We start from the raw sequence: 22,259 nt of genomic DNA on the forward strand, positions 1-22,259 counted from the left end.
CATCACCACCTTGATTTCTCAGGGGTCTCTCCAGAGAAACCTGGCACCATTCATTCATGCACTCATTCCTTCATTCCAGCAAGTATTTCCTGAGTACCTACTATGTGCCAGGCGCTGTGCTAGATGCAGGGAAACCCAGCAGGGAACAAAATAAAGACTCTGCCTTCATGCAGTTGAGGGAGCCTGACAAGCAAACAAACAAGCAACTCTGCCTGTGAAGAAAAAACCAGCTCATGAGATAAAATGACTGGGTGGAGGCACTCTCTTAAACAGTTAATCAGGGAAGACCACTCTTGGTGTGACTTTTGAGCTTATATCTGGATGACAAAAAAGAATTGGCCCCAGCCTAGGAACAGGCTGTGCAAAGGTCCTGGGGTAAGAGTGAACTTGTCATGTCCCAGGAACAGAAAGACAGCCAGGGTGGCTGGAATACAGAAAGTCAGGTGGAGTGTGGCAAGACAGGAGGGAGAGGTGAACAGAGCCCATCATGTGGGGCTGTGAGGACCACAAGGGATTTTAGGCTCATTCTAGGGGCCAAGGGAGCCACTGGCTTTGAAGTAGAGGCAGGATGTGCTGTTTTCCAAGATTATGGAGTAGTTGAATTTCTGGATAATAAACCCGTCCTTGAGTTAAACTTTCATTTAGGGTCTTATATAGGAGAAAAATGATCCTCAGGATGAAATGTCTGGGACTAATGTCTGGGCAATTCTCAGACATTTCTCAAACTGGGGAGATTCATTCAGGGGTGGGGTGGCTGGTCCTTGGTCCCCCTGACCTGCTAAATCAGAATTGCCCCCGACTAGGGCCAAGTGATGTGAGACACACTCAAGGTGAAGAACCACATAAGTACATTCTCCTGCCACTTCCATGATCCTGTCATCCAGCCTGGAGTAAAATCCAGCCCTGGCCTTGGCAGTGGGCATGAGTCTTCACTGCAACCCAGAGCCACCTGCCGCATCTTCACTCAGTGACAGCGCCTGGCCCCCCATTCCCCACCCCACTGGATTCTGCTGCTGTGGGGGAAGCCTGAGCTTCAGCATTTTAATTACACACTGGTCAGGTGGTTCTCACGAGTAGCCAGGGCTGCATACAGGGGCTGAGCCGATCCATCTGTGGGGCCACCAGCCTCCTTCCCAGTAGACCTAATGCCTAACTCCGAGCCTCTTCAGTGCCAGGCCCTGGGCTGACTGCCTCTGCCTTGTGATCTCATTTCATCTTCCAATGGGATGGGTGAGTACCGCTATTCCCATTTTACAGGCCGGAAAGCATGGGGTTTGTAAAATTCAAGAACTTGGCCAGGGTCATGCGGAATGTGGCTTAGCAGAGATTCCGGTTGAGCAAAGTCTATGTTTCTGTGGTCAGCAGAGTACTGGCCTCCAACGGTGTCCACATCCCCGTCTCCAGAGCCTGGGACCGTGTGAGCTCAGGTGGCCAAAGGGCGCCACAGAGGTGACTGAGTCAAGCGAGGAGTTTGTGAGGAGTCATCACAAGGGTCCTTCCAGGAGGGGGGTACAGGGAGCAGAGTCAGAGAAACTGCATACCACACCGCTGGCTTTGCCGATGGAGGGGGTGCCACGAGCAGGGGCTGTGGGCGGCCTCTGGAAAGTGGGGAAGACAGGAAAACACCGGTTCTCCTGGAAGCTCCAGAAGGAACAGAGCTCTGCCGACAGCTTGACCTGAGCTTGGGGAGGCCTGTGTTGGGTTTCTGACCTCCAGACTGTGGGACAGTAAGGAGGTAGTGTGAGGTTCCTAAGTCTGTGGACATTTATTCCAGCAGCCCTAAGACACCAACACAGCTTCTAATCACTGTCTTATTACAAACATGTTCCACGGATGAGGTCCCTTAAAGTTTGATGACTTCCAAATATTCAGAAAACAGAGTCACCAGGAGGGTGGCCCCAGTGACATCTGATAACGTGTTCACCCAGGCTGATGGAGCAAGCTGCTCAGTCCAGCTCAGCAACCTGCCAACTTGAAGACAGAAAGTCAGGCCGATGTCTACAGGGCAGGAGGACTGACTCTAGTCCCTGCCTTCATTCATGACCGAGTGACCTGTGGCCATGGCCGTGGCCATGACTGGGGGCTTTACCCGCAGACTCCGTGTGTGTCGAGGGTAGATGGGGGAGGATGCTTTGTGCCATACATGTGCCACGCAGGGAGTGGAGGTGAGGCCACTGCTAGCCGTGCCCCCAGTGTGCAAACACCACCAGATGATGGTCACTCGGCAGGAGGGTGGGTCTGGGCTTGGCTGTCTCTCAAGGCCACCTGTCTGCGCAGTGCCTGGGACCCAGGAATCCCCTGGGGGGTGACTCAGGTTCCAACCACTGGTTAGCCCAGCCGGCACCTCCTTCTTGAAGAGAGTAGGCTGGTGCAGAGGAACCCTGTGTGATTCTACTTACACGGGGCATCAGAAGTGGCCAAGTGCAGACACAGAACGTAGAATGGAGTTCGTACCCTAAACCGCCCTTTGAATGGGACAAGCAGCCCATGAGCAGGTTCCTAACACCAGACGCGAGTGAACGGATTCAAGTGGGCTCTTTGAAAATCCAGATTTGAAATCTCATGCGTGGCTGCTCTGAACCTGCAGCCTGTTGGGAGCCCGGGCAGTCCCTCTTAGGGACCCCCGTCCAGGCTGTGGGCTCCTGCCCCCTCCTTCAGAACCAGGTCCTGCCCGAGAAGCCACTGGTTTTGCATACGAAGAATAAGGCTCTCAGCAGCAGAGGCCGCCCGGCCTGTTCCCGGGGATGCCGAGGGCTGTGGAAAGGGCAGAGCCCAAGAGCCCAAGCGAGCATTCGCACCAATGACGTGGGAGTGCTCACCCCTGTGACGAAGTGAGGAACCGAAGGCCACGGCCGATCCTGCCCTGACACATCTTTGCTTCTCTGATAAATAAACGGACGAGGGCAGGTTCCTTAGCAAAGCGGGCTCTGGGAGGCCCCAGGGGTGCAGGCAGCGCTCTGGGAGTCCGTAGGGTGGGCAGGACCCTGATGCTAGCGCCGAATGTGGGAGCCCCCTCAGGCCCAGGGAAGCGGGGACAGTCAGTTGCCTTGTCTGCACGAGGAAGCCTTCTTAAGGATCATCTCAGAAAAACGATCAAGTTTCCAGTTCTGCAAAGGCTGTGAGGCACCCGAGGATCAGGAGGCAGGGCCTCCGGGGCGCTCTAACGCCGCGTGCATGCAAACGTGCAGGTTGTCCCCATGCGTGGGCCGAACTGGCAGTCCTCCTGCCTCTCGGCTGCGGCTCATTCCACCGACCGAGCGGCCACTTCCACGGCAGTGCCAGGAGGGCCCCGATCCCACCTCGCGCAGGCCCTTCCTGGGGAGGCGCGTCCTCTGAACTAAACGCTGCCGGAAGGTGGGGTGCTCTGGTTTTGCGCCCTCTGTGACTGTCCTTTGCCTCCGGTCCCCAGAGGAATTCTGGACACCAGTGGCACAGAAAGTTTTCTGTGATAACATCAGCCATGAGTATGAACACCACCCAGCCAGCCGGATCTTTCTCACGAGATAGGCACAGCTATCGTCCGTTATCAACACACACCTCTTCATGCAACCACAACGTTGGGCAAACCCGTGTCTTCCCCTTCCTCTCCCTTCCTCAGATGTGTCTCCCCTCGTGAGGCAAGCTTCTATAAAGATACAGGTTGTCCACTTTCTCTCCTCAGGGCCCGAGTAACACGAACATCTGCATGCTTATTAACTGCTGCCATCACCACAAATGTGGTCTCAGTGAGGCTGGAACCCACCCTGCCTCTACCACTTGTCAGCTAGGTGGCCTTGAATGACCTGCTTTAACCCCGAGAGCCCCTATTTTGTTGATATAAAGGGGGGATCATCATAGGTAACACTTAGGAGCATTTACCAAGGCAGGCCCTGTTGTATGAGTTTCCCTGTGCAGTGATGGAGAAATCTCTCAATAATCCTGCAAGGTAGGTATTATTGTCCTCTCTTAACAGAGGAGTGGAAAGAGGTTCAAGGAGGTTAAATGACTTGCCCCAAATCACACAGCTGGCAAACAGCTGAGCCAGGACTGCCCTCCATAGCCAGCAAGCTGCCCATTAGTCCTCATGGGACCAGGAAGAGTCTAAGAGGACTATGTGGAAGATGCAATGAGCTCAGGGGTTGAATGCAGGCTCACTGCAGGCAGCACTCAGTAGATGTTAGTAAATAAGATAACTGGGCACCACCATAATCATCACTGTCACCGTCACCATTATTGAAAACACTCAAGGGACTGTCGTCCCGGACCAGCAGCATCAGCATCGTCTGGGAACTTGTCAGAAATGCAGATTCTCTGGCTCTCCTCCAGACTCACTGAGTCAGAAATGCTGGGGTGGGGCCCAGAAATCTGTTTGAACAAGCCCTCTGGGGGATTCTGATGTATGCCCAAGTGTGAGAACTTATCCAGCAGCCGAAGGAGACAGGGAAGAGAGATAAGAAAACTGAGGCTCGGAGTAGGAGAAAGGCTCATCCACCATCCCGCAACCAGGTCTTAAATTTGCATCTGTGACCAAGACTTTGCTCTTTGGGCTACACCCTGCTGCTGTTCCTGTAGGCAGCTCACCACGGAGGGAAGGGGCTGCCAAGTAATGCACTATGGGTGAGCAGGAGGAATGGTGGCTCTATTAGGCCCTTCGAAGATCTGGAGACAACTCTCCCAAAATAAATCTCTTAGCTAAACAGACACTTTCCAAAAGGCATCGTCATTTCCCAGAATACAGAGTGACCTAGAAACCAAGGCCAGGAAAGAACCTCTGAGATGGACAGAACTCCTTTCCTTCTCTCCTTACTCCTCCCCTCGCCTCTCCCTGTCTCCCCTCTCTTTCTCTTTCTTTCTCCCTTCCTTCTTTTATTTTCTGAAGAGCTTAATATTTAAACATTGATTAATGTAGCATCTTTACTTATTTATTCCTTCAACAGACATTAACTGAACAATCATTATGTGCCAAGTCCTGCGGTGAGCACTGTGGTTCTAAAAGCTCAAAAGCCTAGTGAACAAGTTAAAGACTGCATACAGGTCTTCACTCACGTGCCCATTCACATCAGTGTAATTATGAATGCAGGTACATTTAAACAAAGCAGAGTACAGTAGGGAAATAAAAGAACCTAAAGCAAGACATAACCTCACAGCATCTCATCGTGGCTCTGTATTAGCTATGTGATTTGGAGGCAGGTTATTCTAAGCCTCACTTTACTTTCTTATAAGATGGGGACAATAATACCTAGAAATGGTGTTTTTAAAGAACCTAAAACATAGTAAAAGATAGTTTTATATTTTTGTTAATTTTCATCAATTTCTCCTTGCGTTTTTAACCTTTTAAAAAAACTTTATATGTTTAGCTGTTGTTTGGTGCGTACATATTTGATCTCTTATCTTCATAAATTATACCATTTGTGCTACTGCGCAATGAATTGTGTTGTCCTATTCAGTATGGTTAACCCTAAATTCCACTTTTCAGATAGCAATATTGTCACGCCTGCTTTTTTTTTTTTTAATTTTTTAAATTTATTTATGATAGACACACAGTGAGAGAGAGAGAGGCAGAGACATAGGCAGAGCGAGAAGCAGGCTCCACGCACCGGGAGCCCGACGTGGGATTCGATCCCGGGTCTCCAGGATCATGCCCTGGGCCAAAGGCAGGCGCCAAACCGCTGTGCCACCCAGGGATCCCACGCCTGCTTTATTCTCTGTATTTCGCTAGAATAATTTGGCCTATCTCTTTATTTTTAAGTCCTTAAAATCAAAGTCTCCATCTTTAATAGCAGGCTTTGTGTCAAACATTTGGTATAACAATTGATAGACATTATTTTACTTCATTAAAATTTTAAAACTCAATTTCGGCTGAATGGCTTCTGAGAAGAAAAAAATTCATTTAAAAAAGGAGAGAAAAAAGATGAGGGGAAAAAAAAGGTAGTCATGAAGGTTGCTTTGACTTTACAGAACTTAGTGACCTCATATTTATAGGAATTTGGAACAAATGAAGCAGAGGGAGGCAAAGATTGTGGTGGTGGGTGGGAGAGAACAATTAATATGAAGATGGAAAAGAGTTGAGTAAAAATGTTAGCTGGGGATGAGTGATGCTGAACTAATCATGAAATGTTAGGCCTCAAAAATTCCTTGGACTTGAAAGGCCCAGTTGGCTAATTCTACAGAGAGGTAAGCAACTTGGCAAGAACATCACACAGCCTGGTGCACAGGGCTATGACCACATTCCCATCTTTGGGACACCATGTCCCTCAACCCTGGGCAACTGGAAAGAACAGACTATATTCTGGAAGATTCACTCAGAAAAATCAAGCTAAAGCTTCCTTGTTAAAGTTAGTAAGAAAATGTGGAAGAATGGACTCCAGTGTAATAAGAGTGGTTATGAACAAGTAGTAAATTAGTCTCATTTGTAGCACCTTCCATGTGCTTTTAGCTAAGTGAAGATATAGCCAAAAAGAAGTGCAGTGAGTAGAGTGGACCAGTTCTATAAATGCAGCAGAGAGCTGGAAAGATTATTAAATATCTGGGGAAATGATATATGTGATATGTGAAAGCCCTCATATTAAAAACGCACATGAATGTGGAAGCAGGATTCAATGTACCAAACTATGAAAACACTTTCATAACATGAGGTACACCTGCATCCGCATTCATAAGCATACATAAGTGGAAGTACTAATACCACTATAAATGGGGAAACAAGGGTAGGGTTGCAGAAATAAATTATTTAAATTTAGCTAGAAGCACAGGAATGAGATCTCAGGTTTCTGGTATCCAGGCCTTGGAACGTGGTTTCTAAGGTCTTAGCATGCTTTGAGAGGTGGTCATGGAAAATGCTGGCATACTCACATCTGCATAGATGTTAGTTCCAAACACAGGAGCCCAGTAGGATGGCTCGTCTTTGCAGTGTGCTGGGCAATGAACTCTGGAAAATAAGAAACATTTGTATGATGGTTATGATCATTAGAAAACAAAAGTTCTTGAGAAGCAGCTGGCCTTCCCTATTTGAATTTCAAGATTAACTTCTTACATGGGAAAGGAGACAACCATACAGTTTACTCTTTCAGAAAAAAAATATACCTCTCCCACCCTAGCAGTGGTAGATATTTTCCCTCTTTGTAAACAGTGCATACAGAATTTTTAAATTCCATATAAGTGAGACATGCAAAAATAACAAGGTGAAAAAGAATAAATATGTAAGAGAGGTGAATATGGGATTGGGAGAGATTGAACCTTCGTTTGTGGGTGTTGGCCAATTCATATTATGGGTACCTCATAATCAGAGAGATTATAATCAATAGACTTTTTTTAAAGGCCACTTCCCTGGGTGAGGGCGGAAAGGGCGGAGGGCCCTCACCTCAGTGAGTCAGACTATTCCAGGGAAGGGGCACTGATAACCTAAGGCAGAAGAGGTTAGATCACCACTGGGTCAGTCACCACATCCCTGTTAAAGGCATAGGGGATGAGGAGAATACCTCAAACTGGAAATGGGTGGGTCCTAGGGGTACAAGAGATTCAAATCAGTAAAAAGCATGAATTTAAGAAAAGGTTTTTTAGCTTTTATCTGCAACAATACACCATGTTACTGGAACCCAGAGACCAAGAAACCAAGATGGTGGCTGGAAACCATCTGGCCCCACAACAGATAAGATTCTGGCAGGTAAGAGAGCCAGGCAAAGGCACTGGGAAGTTAAAATAGTCTGGGGGGAAGGGGGGCAGGTGTGAGGGGAGGTGGGAGGAGAGAAGGAAGATGTATGTGAGATTTTTAAAAAGAAAAAAGAATTTGGGGAAGAAAATTCTTTCCTACTTTTTCTAGAATGGCAGGTCAGAAACCTGTGTTTTGTAAGCTTGCACTAGATCAAGATCTTTGTTCTTTTATGTTTTCTGAAATAATTTCCTCTGCTTCTCTTGAATATTTGGGTTAACTATTTAATACTTGATAAAAAGTTGTCATTCTTGATTGAATATTCCAAGGGGATCGGCATGGTGGTGATGTTGGTGGTAGAAGCCAATGAGAAAGCTCCAGGGGGAACGTGAGCAGCAGAGGGGAGGAGTGGGGGTCCCCACCCAGTGTCTTCTCCATCACCAGCACCCTCCCAAGGCTCTTCCCTGCACACACCTTGAGGGTGTCTACATGTTAGTTTTAAGGTGAGTCTTTTGGAAAGTCCATAGGCCTAGAGGCCCAGGAGATGGATTCATAGCTTCCAAGAGGACTACCAGGTACTTCAGAGGCCAACATTACCAAAGGTTACTTTACGTCACCAATCATCATCCTCCGAAAACCAGCCAATTAAGGTGTGGGTAAACACATGTAAAACCTATTCCTTGGACGAATTGTGTTCCGTGCACAGAATAGAACCCCACATAGCAACACGACAGAGGGAACAGCTGACATGCTCGCAGCACAGATGAATCTCAAAAGTATTATGCAGAGTGAAAGAAGCCAGACACAGAAGTCTACATATTATGATGGTGCTGTTTGTGTGAAATGCTAGAAAAGGCAAAATTATAATGCCAGAAAGGAGACCAGTGGCTGGCAGACACATGGGTGTGAGGTGGAGGGAGAGGGGGATGAGAGGGGACGTTCTGGAATGATGAACACATTCTCCAGCTTGACTGTGGAGGTGGCGACGCGATTGGGTACATTTGTCAAGACTCGTAGAATTGCATACTTAACAATGGCTGGATTTTAGTGTGTGCAGATTACACCCCAGAAAAGCTGGGGTATAATGAGCTGGTTCTAAAATGACCCATAGAAGATGTCACAGATGAAGCACAAGGATCAAGGAACTGATTGAAAGCAGACAGGTGACAGCCTGGAGCTCCTAATAAGGTGATGCCCTGCAATTCTATCCGGCAGCCAGGGTTGGGAACCGTGGTCTCAGGGAGGAGTCCAGCGGGTCTGTAACTCTGAGCATGAAGAAGTCGGTTTTCTGGGTGTCTGCACCAAAGGGCCACACCTAGAACGCAGTTGTGCTTCATTTCATGAGATGACCCCCCCGCCCCTCCCCCACAACTCAGCATGATGCCTCCTCTCAGCCCCTGTATTTGCAAAACCAGATGCCAGTGGGCCTTACCTCGGGCAGTGGGTCCCCGCCTTCTCAAACGGGCAGAGCTGAGCAACCGTGGTATAACAGTCCAGGTCCTGCACTGGGGACAGGAACATGATGGGAAACGGTGAGGTCGTTGGCAAGCTGGGGTCTCAGGCTACCAGCCTGTGAAACAGGTCATTGGACAAGCAGGTCCTGGGGGCTCACTGGGTCCTCGAACAGAGGTGGGACAAGAAGCCAGCAGGTGCTGAGTCTTGGCACTGACTGGCACCTCACCTCAGGCCCCTCAAGGGATGAGATGCCCTGTGGCCTGAGTGTGTCTACGGCTCAGGAGTGTTATCACCCCCTATAGTTTCTCCATGGGACCAACGATACCTTTTATCTGCTTTTCTATTTTGAAGCTCTCCCCTACCCCATCCTCACGGCAGGTATTATTCTAATTACACAGAGGAGAAAAACAGAGGCCCAAAGGCCAGAGACCATCCTGGGTCCACATAGGGCATAGTGGGAGGGCAGGTTTCCGATTCCTGGTCTAGAGCTCATCCTCAAGGTCACAGAGGTCTGAAAGTGGCTCTAATACTGGCTGCCTGTGGTCTCTGAGAGTGTGTCGTCAGCTAGTCCAGGGCTCGGCAAACTTTTCCTAAAGGACCAGAGGCTAAGTATTTCTGGCTTTGTGGCCCTATGGACTATGTAGCAACCACTCAACACTGCTGGAGGAGCAGAAACCAGCTATAGCAGACGTGTAAATGAATGGGTGTGATGTGTGCCAATAAAACTTTATTTACAAAGACAGATGGCAGGCAGGATTTTCCCTGAGGATGGTAGTTTGCCAACCTCTGGTCCAGCCTACATTTGTGTGTAGCAGTCTAACAAAGGGGACTGGTTCTATATGCCACAGGTTGCTATATCATGAAAGGCAGGGGAGGTCATTAAAATTAGGTTTAGAACACCATTTAAAGGCATAGAAGCATCTTCCTGATACATTATTATTTAGGGAAAAAAATCACGTTACCAAATTTATGTAATTCCATTGCAATTTTTAAAAGTGTATCAGTTTATTACCAGCGCACATACTCAATCATGGGAAAATAAATTATAAAAGTACTTCCAAAATGTTCACAAATGTTATCTCTAAGTAGAAGAATATGGGCCAATAATTTTTTAATGCTTCTTCATATTTTTAAATTATCTGGAATAAATAGGCATTATTTTTGTAAAAAGGAAAAAAACTACCACATGTTTTTATAAAATCATCTAACCAGATCTTTGTGCATCCAGGGGCTATGACGACAAGAACTGCTTTCCCAAAGGAAAGGAAGGGTTGGCAGGCCAGCTTCCTGAGGAAGGGCCCCTGCGCCTCCGCTTGCCTGAGACTATTCTGGTCCAGTGCCCAGTCTGCGCAACTATAATGCACAGCTCCCCTTCTGCTTCTGGCATGCTCTCGCAGGGATGCAGCCCACCCTGCTGAATGAACGTACCCTAGACAATAGAAAAATACGTAGGCAATTTAAACTATAGGCAATATGAAAAGCTGGGCCAGAGATGGCAAACATGTGCCACATACTTCCTTGCGTTTTCCTCTGGTCCTCATGGCAGACAATACTGGTCTATCAAGCCCTATTTTCTAATGAGCTCAGAATAGGGCTTCAGCACCCTTCTCAACACAGGGCTCCAGTTGCTACTGTGGACCAGCAGGAACAGACTATCTCCTATCAGGTGCTTTACACCCAGGCATTAGTATTTCTGCAACACTCAGCTGAGAACCTCAGGCCCACATTTCTGGGGTAGCAATTTAGGGCCAATGCCAAGTTCAGATATGTTTAGGAACCGGTTAAAGAATTGACCTCATCAGGAGCCTCTTTTCAAATGCCTTTTTAAGGGCTAAGCACAGCAGTGTTAACAGGCATCAAACACAATCAATAGCTAAGGAGAATGACATCTCCAGGAAAACCCAAGATAACCTGTGTATTACAGTTCCATAAAAACAGACTGGCCAGCTTACCTTTTACTTTTGACACCACGAATGAGCTGGAAGGCTTGTATTTGCTAGAAAAGAAAACAGGAGGTAAATGCAAACAATCGTTTCTAAAAGTCCAAGATTGCTCCTGCATTTATTTTATTTTCAGCCTCAACTTTATATTTTCCTACTTGTTTCTCATCAGCCTGAAAGCCCTTAGAACATTCCAGAGTAGGGCTCACCCTTAGAACATTCCAGAGCGGGGCTCGTTAAACTTCTCTGTGCCAAGAACCCCTCTGGCAGCCTTGGGAAGCCTATGGACCTCTTCACAGAAAAGTGACTTTAAAATGTGTATGATAGGGGCGGCCTGGGTGGTTCAGTGGTTTAGCGCCGCCTTCCACCCAGGGCCTGATCCTGGAGACTCAGGATCGAGTCCCATGTCGGGCTCCATGCATGGGACTCCTCTGCCTGTGTCTCTGCCTCTCTCTCTCTAAGTCTCTCATTAATAAATAAATAAAATATTTAAAAAAAAATAAAATGTGTATGATATATTTACAAGATTAACAGAGAATCAGTTACTTATGACATTGTTATAGAGGTATTAAAACGACTCTGCATTCCAGTGAATGCATTAAAAACACAATAGAGAGGCGAGTCTTCTAACCGCTGTTGTCTCAGGGTAATGATGGCAGAGACCGTGTTTTCAGATGGCCGCAACAACCAGATTTGTCCCAGTGAGAGGGTTGCTGGCCCTGCTAATGCTACTGTGGTTTGGGGCCAACGTTCATACCAGCAGGAAATACTACATTTCAATTAGAGGTTAGAGAAAATAAAGCTTTGATTTGCTTTGTGTCACTGTTTGCAGACTCCCTAAAATGTGAAGAACTCTGTTCCAGATGCAAAGTTGGCAGTTGGGAGGGCCCAGAAGCAGCTCTGTGACAAGCGTGCTGGGCCACGTGGGCCCCAAACCTGGTGCCCCTGCTGAGCCTCGTGTGGCCAGCATTAGGTCACTGGGCCTCCGAGAATATGTTGCTTCCGTTTAGACTTCCTTGCTCTTGTGTTTACACAACCCCTGAGTCCCTAGCTAAAACGAAGAGGGAATTTTGCAAGACCTCTTGAAGAACCAGGCCTTTGAAAGGGGAATGACTCATGTGGTTTTTGAAATGTCCTGAGTGGAACTCCTTGGAACACACACAGGGGCTTTGGTCACTGTGGTCCTTGCTGCAGACCCTGGGAAGGGCACTGACACGGGGAAGCTCTCTTGATGCAATGCACATGGCCCAGGGCTGCAGGAAGCTGGGACAGGGTCCCCAGTGTCCCTGCTGGGCCAGACACTAAATCCTGCATGGGGAGGGGGCTCCCGGGCATGAGGAGGGGTGCATTCTGAGGGCTCTGGGTGACAGATCTTTCCTGGCGACTGTTGAAGAACTTTATCATTTTAAAGATTGGCTGGCTGTACCTCTGTGGACTAGCTGGGTCCTACCATGGCCCTCTTTGACCAGCGAGGTACTGCCACTCAGAAGGGACTGGCCCAAGGTCACAGACCAGGGGAAGGGTAGAGTCAATCTGTTTGGCCACTGTTGGGTTCCATGCTCCCTGTTACTTTATGCCTCTATGGACAGAATACGATGTGGCCTCCCCCACCGCTCCCCAGAGAGTCAGGATGGGGAGGACAGCCTTCCCTGCAGCCCTCTGCAGGCCTTATCTGAAAAACAGTATCTTGCAAAAAAAGTAAATATATTTTTAAAATGAAAAGCCTCATTCTCTAGAAAGAAAAGATGCTAATCAGGAAGAAACCTATAAACTCAAGAAAGGGTCAAAACTCAGCCAAGTTAAACACAGAAAAACCCACTTGGGGGAAAGACGGTAATTCGCCTATGGGGTGATTTTTGAGCTACATAGTTAAGTTTATCTTTATAGTTTTTTTTCCCCCTCCTTCATTATACTGTTCGGTGCTTTTCGAAATTTCGACAATGTTTTCATAACCCATGGGGGAAAATGTTTTAAGGAACCCTGATCACAGAATAGTTACCTCAAAGACTCCACACCATGTCTCTCAGATCTGACGAAGAAGGGGACCTTCCCGTTCCTGGTGACATCCACCAGGCCACCTTTGCTGTCCAGGATTCCGTAGTGAATGGCGGCCCGGCATATGCTGGATGACTGGGGGCAGAAACGGGGCACCATAAGTCCATCTGAATTGGCCTTTGTCCAGGCTTCTTAGACATATCCAGGATGTTTGTCCTCAACCCACAAAAAGCTGAAACGTCAGGCCAAAGCTCACCCCACTTCTGACCTTCCTTTCCCTAGAACACGTCTTTGTTCCTGGAGTAGCTTATCTTAGAAAACTCATCCGAGGTGCTTTACAAACTAAGAACAGTGACAAACAGCCCTTTCTCCCCATCCAGTGGAGCACATTAATGCTAGGTCTAGAATGGAGACGGACTTTCATGAGGGTCAGCCCCTGTTCCCCAAAGTGGCTTTACTAGTCCGTGATCCCAGAGATATGTGCGGATCAGCTCTCAGGCTGAGGGGTGGAAAGGAAATCTCATCGTGAGGAACCACCAACCTCCTTTACAAACACACGGTGGGAGTCCACACAGGACACTTACACTTTCATAGAAGAGAGTCCCAAAAACTTTTGCCTTGCTCTCCAGGCAGCCTGCGGGGCACTGATACCTAATGGAAAAGAAAGGAGATGACTTTCACAGGTGAACGTGTTGATGGAATCTCGCCAAGAACTTATCTGGGTTTGTCTCCTACAAAAGCTTTACTATTATATCAGAGAGAAGCTTCGGTGATACACAATTTACTGTTTCCAAGCGAGTCACAACTTCCCTAGGCTGGAGCTCATAGTCCCACGCGCGCCATTCTAGATTCAATCTGACCTTCTTTTCACGTGTTTGAGATTCGTGTTGAAGGCAGAGACGTAAATAGGACAATTCACAGAAGAGAGACATGTGGCTTTAACTTTAAAGGCACCAAAAAAAAACCAAAACCACAAAATCCTGAACTATCAGTCATCAAAGAAGGCACAAATTGAAAGGAGATGCCTCTCCCAGGTGCCAAATTGCAAGGTTTTTTTTTTTAATAGAATAAAATTCAATGATAATGCTCATGCCCATGAAAATGCATAAATTAAACTTTCTGGAAAGCCTTAAAAATTCATATCCTCCAATTCTTGAACTTTCCTTGTAAGTGTATAACCCAAGGTAGAAGTCAGAAAGACCCACATGTTATTCCAAGTGTTTATAATCATGAAAAACTAGAAATAAGCCAGCACTGTCAAAGCAATGGCCAAACATATGTTTGTGTGGTCGTATGTTAGAGTATGATGCATCTGCTAGAAATGAAATCTTTGAAAAATATTTGACTTTGGAAAATCTTAAATGAAAACAGTAATGCACAAGATGCATAAGCAGCAGTAACCTCACCGGGGCACAGAAAACAGACAGGAAGGGACTACATCAAATTGCTATGGAAATCAAGAAGATGCTGGGACATTTGGGTTTTTTTTTTTTTCTTTAAACTTTTTTGTTGTTTTTCCTGAATTACTTACAATAAACAAGAATACCTTTTAGATCAGAAAAGAAATGGCCCAGTAAATATTACTTTTGTCAAAGCATCAGGTGATGGGATCCCTTTAAGGAGACAGACTGTGGATGCACTTGTGTTTGCAGGTGGGAGAGTTATAGTTCTTGATTGGAGGCCTCAAATAGTCTATGTGTGGATGGACGCCCACCTTCTCGCTGCTTGCAGAGGGTCCCACCTACCAACTCTGGAACTTTCTCAATGCCACCTGATGGATGGTCTCCAAACCTTATAATTTTTTCACATTGACTACTCAGGCATGTTGCTCTCATAATGAGCTTGCAGTATAGAAGGGCACATCATCGCAAAGGGACATCTCAGCATTCTGAAAACCCCAGCCCCATGCGAATGTGCCCTAACGCCATGCACAGGGACAGTTAAACCACCACCCCTCATGGCCACATGTTGCTCATCTCACCAACAAACTGACTGCTTTTACTTTTGCAGTACTTGCTGGCCAGCTGCTCTTGGGCTGCACGAGCCCTTGAGCGACCTCATCCTGGGTTGTTCAAAGTTGACTTCCTGACACTCTTGCCAAAGTCCAAGGGAAGCTTCTCCTGGCAAACAAAATCCCAAATCCCCATTGTATAAAGCAGGATCTGCTACCTTCTCTTTTTAGCATATGCGCTAAATACCACAATTCACCTTTAGATGAACGGTTGCCAGACTCTGGAGGAAGAGGAGTAAGTAAGTACCACTCTACCACTGACATGGTTTTCCAACCATGAGCCCGAGGTTCTGCGTGAGGCCACTGCACCTGTTGGCCATTCGCTGCCAGAAAGAGCGGCCTAGCAGCTGCACTGCCAAAACCAAACCCATCCTTCTTGGCAAACATTCTTCAACATCTGAATGGACAATACTGACTCCATCAGTTAGATGAATTCATTCAACTACCAGGGGAATAAATACGCTGACAGTTCTTCCTTCAGTGGAGACTCACAGACCGCAGTCCTGCTGGATCTGTCAGTGGCCAACAGCGCCAACTCACACGTGCCCTCCCACGGCCCCCTCCCTGACCTCCCTGGCACAGAACCCTGGGTTGCCTTGTGACCCCCTTCACACACACAGGTGGAATGGAGCCCCAACCGTGCAAGATCTCCATGTCTACAGCACATCTGCTACTTGCACATCTACAGTCTGGGGATTCTTTTCAGGCCAATAACCTAGAGCATCCATAATTCAGGCCTCTCCTCCCCATTAGGGATGAAATACTTAACTGGGATATATGTCCAGGTGGGAGGAGACCCAGGGCTTGGGCCAACTCCCTAGTCAAAGGTTATCAATTGGGAGTGATTTTTACCCCTCAGGGAACGGTGGGAAATTACTGGAGACATTTTGTCATCTCACCTAGAGGTGGGGGTGCTCCTGGCATCCAGTGGGTTAAGGCCAGAATGCTGCTCAGTACCCTCCAGGGCACAGAACAGCCCTGCCACAAAGAATTATCTGGCTCTAAGCGTCAGTACATCACGGTTCAGAAGCCCTGCTCTGAGTTGACAGACACAGACCATTTTCGTGTGCCAGGCTCATAATAAATGGTGGCAGTCAGAGAGACCTCCAAGACATCACGGTCAGTCTAACTTGTGAGGTGACCCATAACCCACAGCAGCCCTTCGCAGGGCTGCAGGTGTCAACAACAAGTTCAGCCTAGACCTTACCTGTTGCACGTGGACCCTTTACACTTGTCCTTCATCTTGGTATCACATCGGACAACTTGGGCTAGGATGGAAGTGCGATAATACACGTCATGCAAACGGAAGGATTGGTCTGAGTTAAAAGAGACCACCCCCCACACCGATGAACCTTCTGGAACATCCTGGGATCCAGGTCATAACCCGAGCGGCAGTGCTGCCCAACGGCTGCACAGTTCAGCTGCGATATTTGAATCCCAGGCCCACCCTTTTAGAGTAGCAGTGCAACCCTGGACACATTCCCTCCTGTCTCTGAGGTTTGGTTTCCACATTTTGAGCAGCGGGGATAAGTCCAGCGGGTGCTATTTCTGTGAGCATTAACCAAGAAAGTCAGCATAGCCTTGGAAGGGGGACTGGCACACACCAAGTGCCCCAAAGCCCTGGAAGGCTCTGGAAGGGTAGGACTTACAGGCCTTCCCCAGCCAAGATGGCTTTGGTCAAGCTTTCCTTGTTTGTTTTCTAGGGACACATCAGAATCTTGGCATAGTGTTAGAGTTGGTCCAAAAGACATATATTATTTTGTAATTAAAAAAAATTTTTTAGAAATGGAACAATTTTAACCTCTGGACAGACAAGGGCATCAGAGTATTTTCTGGTGAAAGAAAGCTACAGAATGATGAGGTGGGCAGAAGTTCCCCGGGGAAGGACACTGGCAGGCCCAAGAGGACAGAGACTGATCAGGCAGGGCAGGGATGGAGCAGCTGAAAAACAAAAAAACAGGAGCACAACCTTGGCCCTGGGGGGAGGGTGGTGCATTTTATGCTGTTTGAGGCTTAGGGGGAAACCGAGAAGCCCGGCACACAGCCCAGGCCTGTTACGTGCCCGTGAGCTCCGAACCTTCAGTAAAGGCACTACACTGGGGACACAGAGCATATAAGGGCAGAACAAAGGGAGCTGTGAGCTGAGTGAGCTGGCAGGGCAGGGAAAAGCATGATGAGGGGTGAACGTAACAACATTCCACACCTGGGCACCTCCAGGAGCCTCGTGGGGAGCCCTGGGAGGCACCGTGGTGATAACCACAGAGCTGACACTGGGTGGCCCCCATTACTGCTAACGGTCCTCACAGCAACCCTGCTTGGGCCCTACTGCCCCCTTTTCTGGATGAGCAAACCAAGTCTCAGAGGCCAGTGAGGGTCCGAGTCACCAGCCGGTATGGGGTGGTGAGGGGCCACAGTTCACCAGGGCTGGCCCTGGGGAGCCACATCCAGCTGACACCCCCAGAAGAACCCAGTTTTAGCCCAGGCCCCCTGGGCTGGCCCCCTTGTCCTGAAAGGATAAGGTCTAACCTTAAAATACTGGCCAGGGGGGAATGCCACCCAAGCACCACCCCTGGGATGCTAGCTTTTGAAACGACTTAAAGATATCATTTTAAAAAAATACCTTAGGGCTATGCTTTTGCAGCTACGCCCTACCCTGTTCCCCACTGTTTGCTGACCTGGAGACCTCTCCACACAACCCCAGCACCCCTACTCCCCTCCCCACACCCCTGCAGGAGCGCTATATGCACCCCCCCACACACAGAGGTGGCCGCAGCCCTGCAGGCCTGGGGCAGGGGACAGAGCCCCCACTCACTCATGTAATTCACCGCGGGCGCTTTCTTGGGCTTCGTGGGTCTGACCACCCTGGGCTGGACCCAGACGTGCTTCTCTTCAGGAATGGGAGCCACCTCCACCTCGTTCATCTCGTCTGTTTCGGGTTTGGGGCTGTAAGACTCTCCTTAATCGTGGAGAGGGCGAAAGAGATAACACAGAGGATTCAACAAAAATGCACTTTGTGGGGAAAACAGCAACTGTGAAACTGAACTGGCTGGAGGTTCACGTTCACAAAGAGTGGGCTCAGCGGCAGCGAGAGAGTTACGCTTCGGAGCAGAGCCAGCCAGGTGGAGTTCTACGGCCAAGGCCAGCGGCCGGGCAATCTGCTCGCCGTGTTTGCTTTGGACCAGGGGCAGCCGGGCAGGCCAGAGGTGCAAACCTGCTGCTGCTGGCACCTGGGGGATCACAGTGGCTTCTTGTCCCACCTCTTCCTGCACGCCACCACCTGCCCGAAAGAGGCGGCTCCAGGAGGCTGCCTCACCCTCTGACCCCAAACTGGCACCGTCTCCCCTGAGGTCCCTCTGGTCCCAGGTATTCACTGGGGGGAGGGGAGCCTTCCTAGGTTCTGTGCCCACCGTGGTGCAGGAGACCCGAGTCGGTGTCCTTGGACCATGCTGCACCCCACCGCAGGCACGCTCTGCTCCGTTCTGGGCCCCTGTGAGTCATTGCTCAACCAACTCAACGCCTTTCTCTGCACCGAAGCTTCACTGTCCAATGCATACAACCAGCCAAAGACCCAACTCCAGGTTAAAAAGAGAGTGACTCCATCAGGTCCTCATAGTTTTCCCAACCCCAGTATTATCACGTTCATTGACAACCCATGACCATGACCCCCAGGTTTCAAGCATGTTAATTAACCATAGATTCCATTTCTTGTAAGTATTTTCCAGTTTCCATCCTGAAAGACACCTGCGAGCACTCAACAGCACCCACCTGCAGGCCATCAGGTTACCACGCTGTAAATTGCAGCCAACGCACAGAAAAATCTTGCTATTTTTATTTGTCTGCAAGGCCTTGTCCAGCACTAACGATGCGCACCTTTGCCGGGAGAGCCCTCCCACCCTTACGGTGTGCACACCCACCCCCCAAGGGCGTCTGTGGACCAGAGCTGGAAACCCTGCCTTGGGAGCCCCCGGGTGAAGGTGACATAGAGCACCTCCCAGGCCTCTTCTGTGGCACCGGATTAAAATTCAAGTGCCAGCAAGTGCTCATCAACCCTCTAGCCTCATCCCCGCTCCTTGTTAGGAGCCACGACCTCGCAGAGTCTCCAAAGGTGGACCAGGTGTTTGGTGGCTATGCAAAACAAGCATCCAAATCCAGGGCAAATTCTCTGGCGCTTGTCAAAGCAGGGTCACTCTGCATCTGTTTCACAGGCCAGTCCCCCAAGCACAAGCACCACCGTGGGTGAGGAAGGTGGATGGGATTTAAGCAGGTAGGGAATGGCAGTCCTGAGCCCTAGGGCCGTCCTTATCAGGGTTCACAGCATGTTGCCACCACCTGCCCCTCCCACCAGCTGCAAACTCCCTGGGGCCAGGAGCCAGCCTGCCTCACTCCCCCTCGCCAGACACCCGGCTCCCAGCCACAACAATTTTGTTCAACAAAATTTGCTGAATGAAGGATGAGCTAACCCTTAAAGATTTCGGTCTTTGAGTTCTTTCGGGTAAAAAATAAGAAAAAGAAAAAGTCTTAGCTGAGTTTAAAGACATTCACGGTGAGAATTCTGATAGCACCACTTGTCACCCAAAGCTATAGGCAAAATCTTTACGAAGACACCGGGTTTGCAAACCCCGCTCGGTACACATCTGATTCTGGCCTGCTCTTCCCGTCAATGTGGCTATTCAGGTTTGTGCTTCACGGAAGGCCAGAGCTATCTCTGGAATGAGCCGAGTTTTCTTCCACTGGCCTTTAGGATTTTTATACCTCATAATCGTGGCTTTATTCAGCCGAATATAGTTTGGTAAAGCAGTCTAAAGCATTTGAGGGTTCACTATTTAAGAAAATGGGCAGACAGTCCTCGCCCTCAGACACACACATGAAAAGTGGAATGCTTACCCAGAGGACAGGCTGTATTTGAGCACATCCTAATTAAGATCCTCTGTGCAGAGCAGCGCAGACCTGGGGAAATTCCATGCCCAAGTTCATGGCAAGGTTACTGTGTGCACCGTCCAGCTCCAGACCAGGGGTCTCGGGCCCCACAGCATCGCTCACATCAGCCTCCAGACTCCTACCTGGTTCTGTAGGTAGTGACAGCACTCAGAGCTAACGTTTGCTGGACACCAACTGAATGATGACTTGCTGGCTCGGCCCTTGCCTGGCGTGCTCTCCTGGCTCCCTAGGAACCCAGAGTCAGCCCCATTTCACAGACAGGAAAATCAAGGCTTGGAGAGGCTAAGCTACCTGCCCAAGCTCACACAGCTGAGTGTCAAGCTGGCCTTCCATGAAGCCCACGCCCTTGATCGCCACGTGGTTCCTGGAGGGACGGAAGCTTCTCGTATGGTCTATCTTTATCCCTGCTCTATCTCCATTATAGGTCAAGGCCTTGCCAGGCACCCTCAATCAATGCTTATTAAGTAGCTTATGCAGATAAGCTGCTTTACAGGAGACTTTCTGCATGGTTAGCTAAGAAAACTGGGACGCCTGCCAAGGGAACTTGGGTATTTTCCACCACAAATAAAAAAACAAGCACAGAGGCTTCATTGGGTGGGCAACCCAGCATCTAAGGTGTCTTTGTGTGCATTTGTTCTTTGAAAATGATCCTCTGTGGGTATGGGCAGTATATGTGTTCAGATGGCATGCAGAACACATCTGCTACATGACCCTGGAGTCCTCAGAGCGAATTGGCAGTTGTAGCACCAGGTGACCGGGGTTCAAGGAGAGTCTGGGTGCAGAAAGAGCACAGGTGCACTGCCTGTGTAGTCAGGGAAGGCTCCCTGGAGGAGGTGTGACACCAGAGCTGTGTTTCCAAGGGGGAACGGGTATCTGCCAGGTTTGTGACATGGATGAGGCCTCTAGGTGGTGAAAGGGCCTACAGTCCCCACCAGGTGAGGAAGGGCCCCACACAAGGTGGTAAGTGCAGTCGTACCACCCACCCCCACTCCTCTCGGGGAGGGGGAATGGAATGGGGGTGTTTATAAAGCACTATGTGCAGGCTGCTGTGCTAGCATCTCACACCCTTCTCTCCACATCCTCCATCCAGGAAAGCTTCTACAGAGGGACTCGACTCTTACGGTCACAGATGGACAGACAGTTTCAGAGAGAGCAAGCAGTAGGCCCAAGGATGCACCTGCAGGAACCACAGAGATGAGCCCTAGCCGGAGCAGCTCTGGCTTGTGCACCTGATGGGCCCCCAAAGTAGCCCTGTGACGAGATTAGGCTTGAGTGAAGAACAGTGGAAGACACAAAGAGAAGCCTCAATGGCCAGCCCTCTCTCTCTCTCTCTCTCTCTCTCTCTCTCAGTCCCCAAATCAGCACTCAGGATCTGACAGGGGACTTGCCCCCTCCTGGGCAACTGGACAGCAGCCACAGGCTCGGCCTGCCAGGGACCCGGGGAAGGGCCCAGACAGGCCCAAGGGCCAGCCTCCACCCATGGTCTTGTCCTGCACTGACCCCACTTCCAGGCAGGGAGCCTGAGGCTCAGAGAGGGGGTGGCCTACCCGGGGCCTGCTGCTGGAGTGTGGCGGGTGTGCTCTTCCTAATGCAGGTATGCCAGACTCTAGAACCCACGTGTCTTGTGAACGCAGGACTCCGAGCAGGGATATTAGGGGGGTTTCACTACGGCGTGTGGAGCCCTGCCTCGAACACAGAGAAGACGGCTGGGCCAGCAGGAGGAATTCAGTCAACAGCCTCCCTGTCTCCCGGGCTCAGGGCCACGCCGCCCTCACACCTAAAGGCATACACGTGGGCTCTTGCCCCTGCAAAAGCACCCCTCTCTCACCCCTAGGCTACATCTCCCTCCTAGAGGGCCACCTGCTCAGGAGGCCTTCCCTGACCCCTCCAGAAAACAGTGGATGCTCCTGCTATAAGCCCCATGACATCAGTTACTTCCCCAGGAAGACACATGTCGCTGCTTGTGTGGCAATCCCAATCTTAGGAGGGTAGGGCCTTAAGTGTCAGGTCCCATGGTCATCCCCATAGATAGCACCCAGCAACATCCTGCACACAGCAGGCGTTCAATACGTTCATACCAAATACGGACCCCCCACGGAAGGCTGGTGTTGTCATGCCCATCTTCCTGCTGGTCAGAGTGACCGAAGGGTCTGAGAACCAGGCTCGAAGTCTGCCCCTAGCCACTCTGCTGCTCGTGGATGACACACAGCCCAGGGAGCAGCACACACAGGTTTGTCACACGTCCAGACCCTTGCCCCCCACAATGGGTGGAAGTAGAGGTGAACGGCTGGCC

At 49.5% G+C, this 22,259-nt stretch overlaps 1 protein-coding gene across 1 annotated transcript in view; it reads right to left on the minus strand.

Moving 5' to 3' along the window:
- CRISPLD2 (cysteine rich secretory protein LCCL domain containing 2) overlaps nt 1-22,259 on the minus strand; it is a 64,909-nt gene that overhangs the window by 13,684 nt on the left and 28,966 nt on the right. The window contains exons 7-13 of the mRNA XM_026004925.2: nt 17,841-17,984; nt 16,236-16,296; nt 13,602-13,668; nt 13,022-13,152; nt 11,035-11,078; nt 9,060-9,132; nt 6,832-6,907 (exon numbers count right to left, since the gene is read on the minus strand). Of these exons, the coding sequence (XP_025860710.1) occupies nt 6,832-6,907; nt 9,060-9,132; nt 11,035-11,078; nt 13,022-13,152; nt 13,602-13,668; nt 16,236-16,296; nt 17,841-17,984 (596 nt within the window). The remainder of the gene's footprint in view (nt 1-6,831; nt 6,908-9,059; nt 9,133-11,034; nt 11,079-13,021; nt 13,153-13,601; nt 13,669-16,235; nt 16,297-17,840; nt 17,985-22,259) is intronic.

The sequence above is a fragment of the Vulpes vulpes genome, chromosome 12 (assembly GCF_048418805.1).
Source record: "Vulpes vulpes isolate BD-2025 chromosome 12, VulVul3, whole genome shotgun sequence".
NCBI lineage: Eukaryota > Metazoa > Chordata > Mammalia > Carnivora > Canidae > Vulpes > Vulpes vulpes.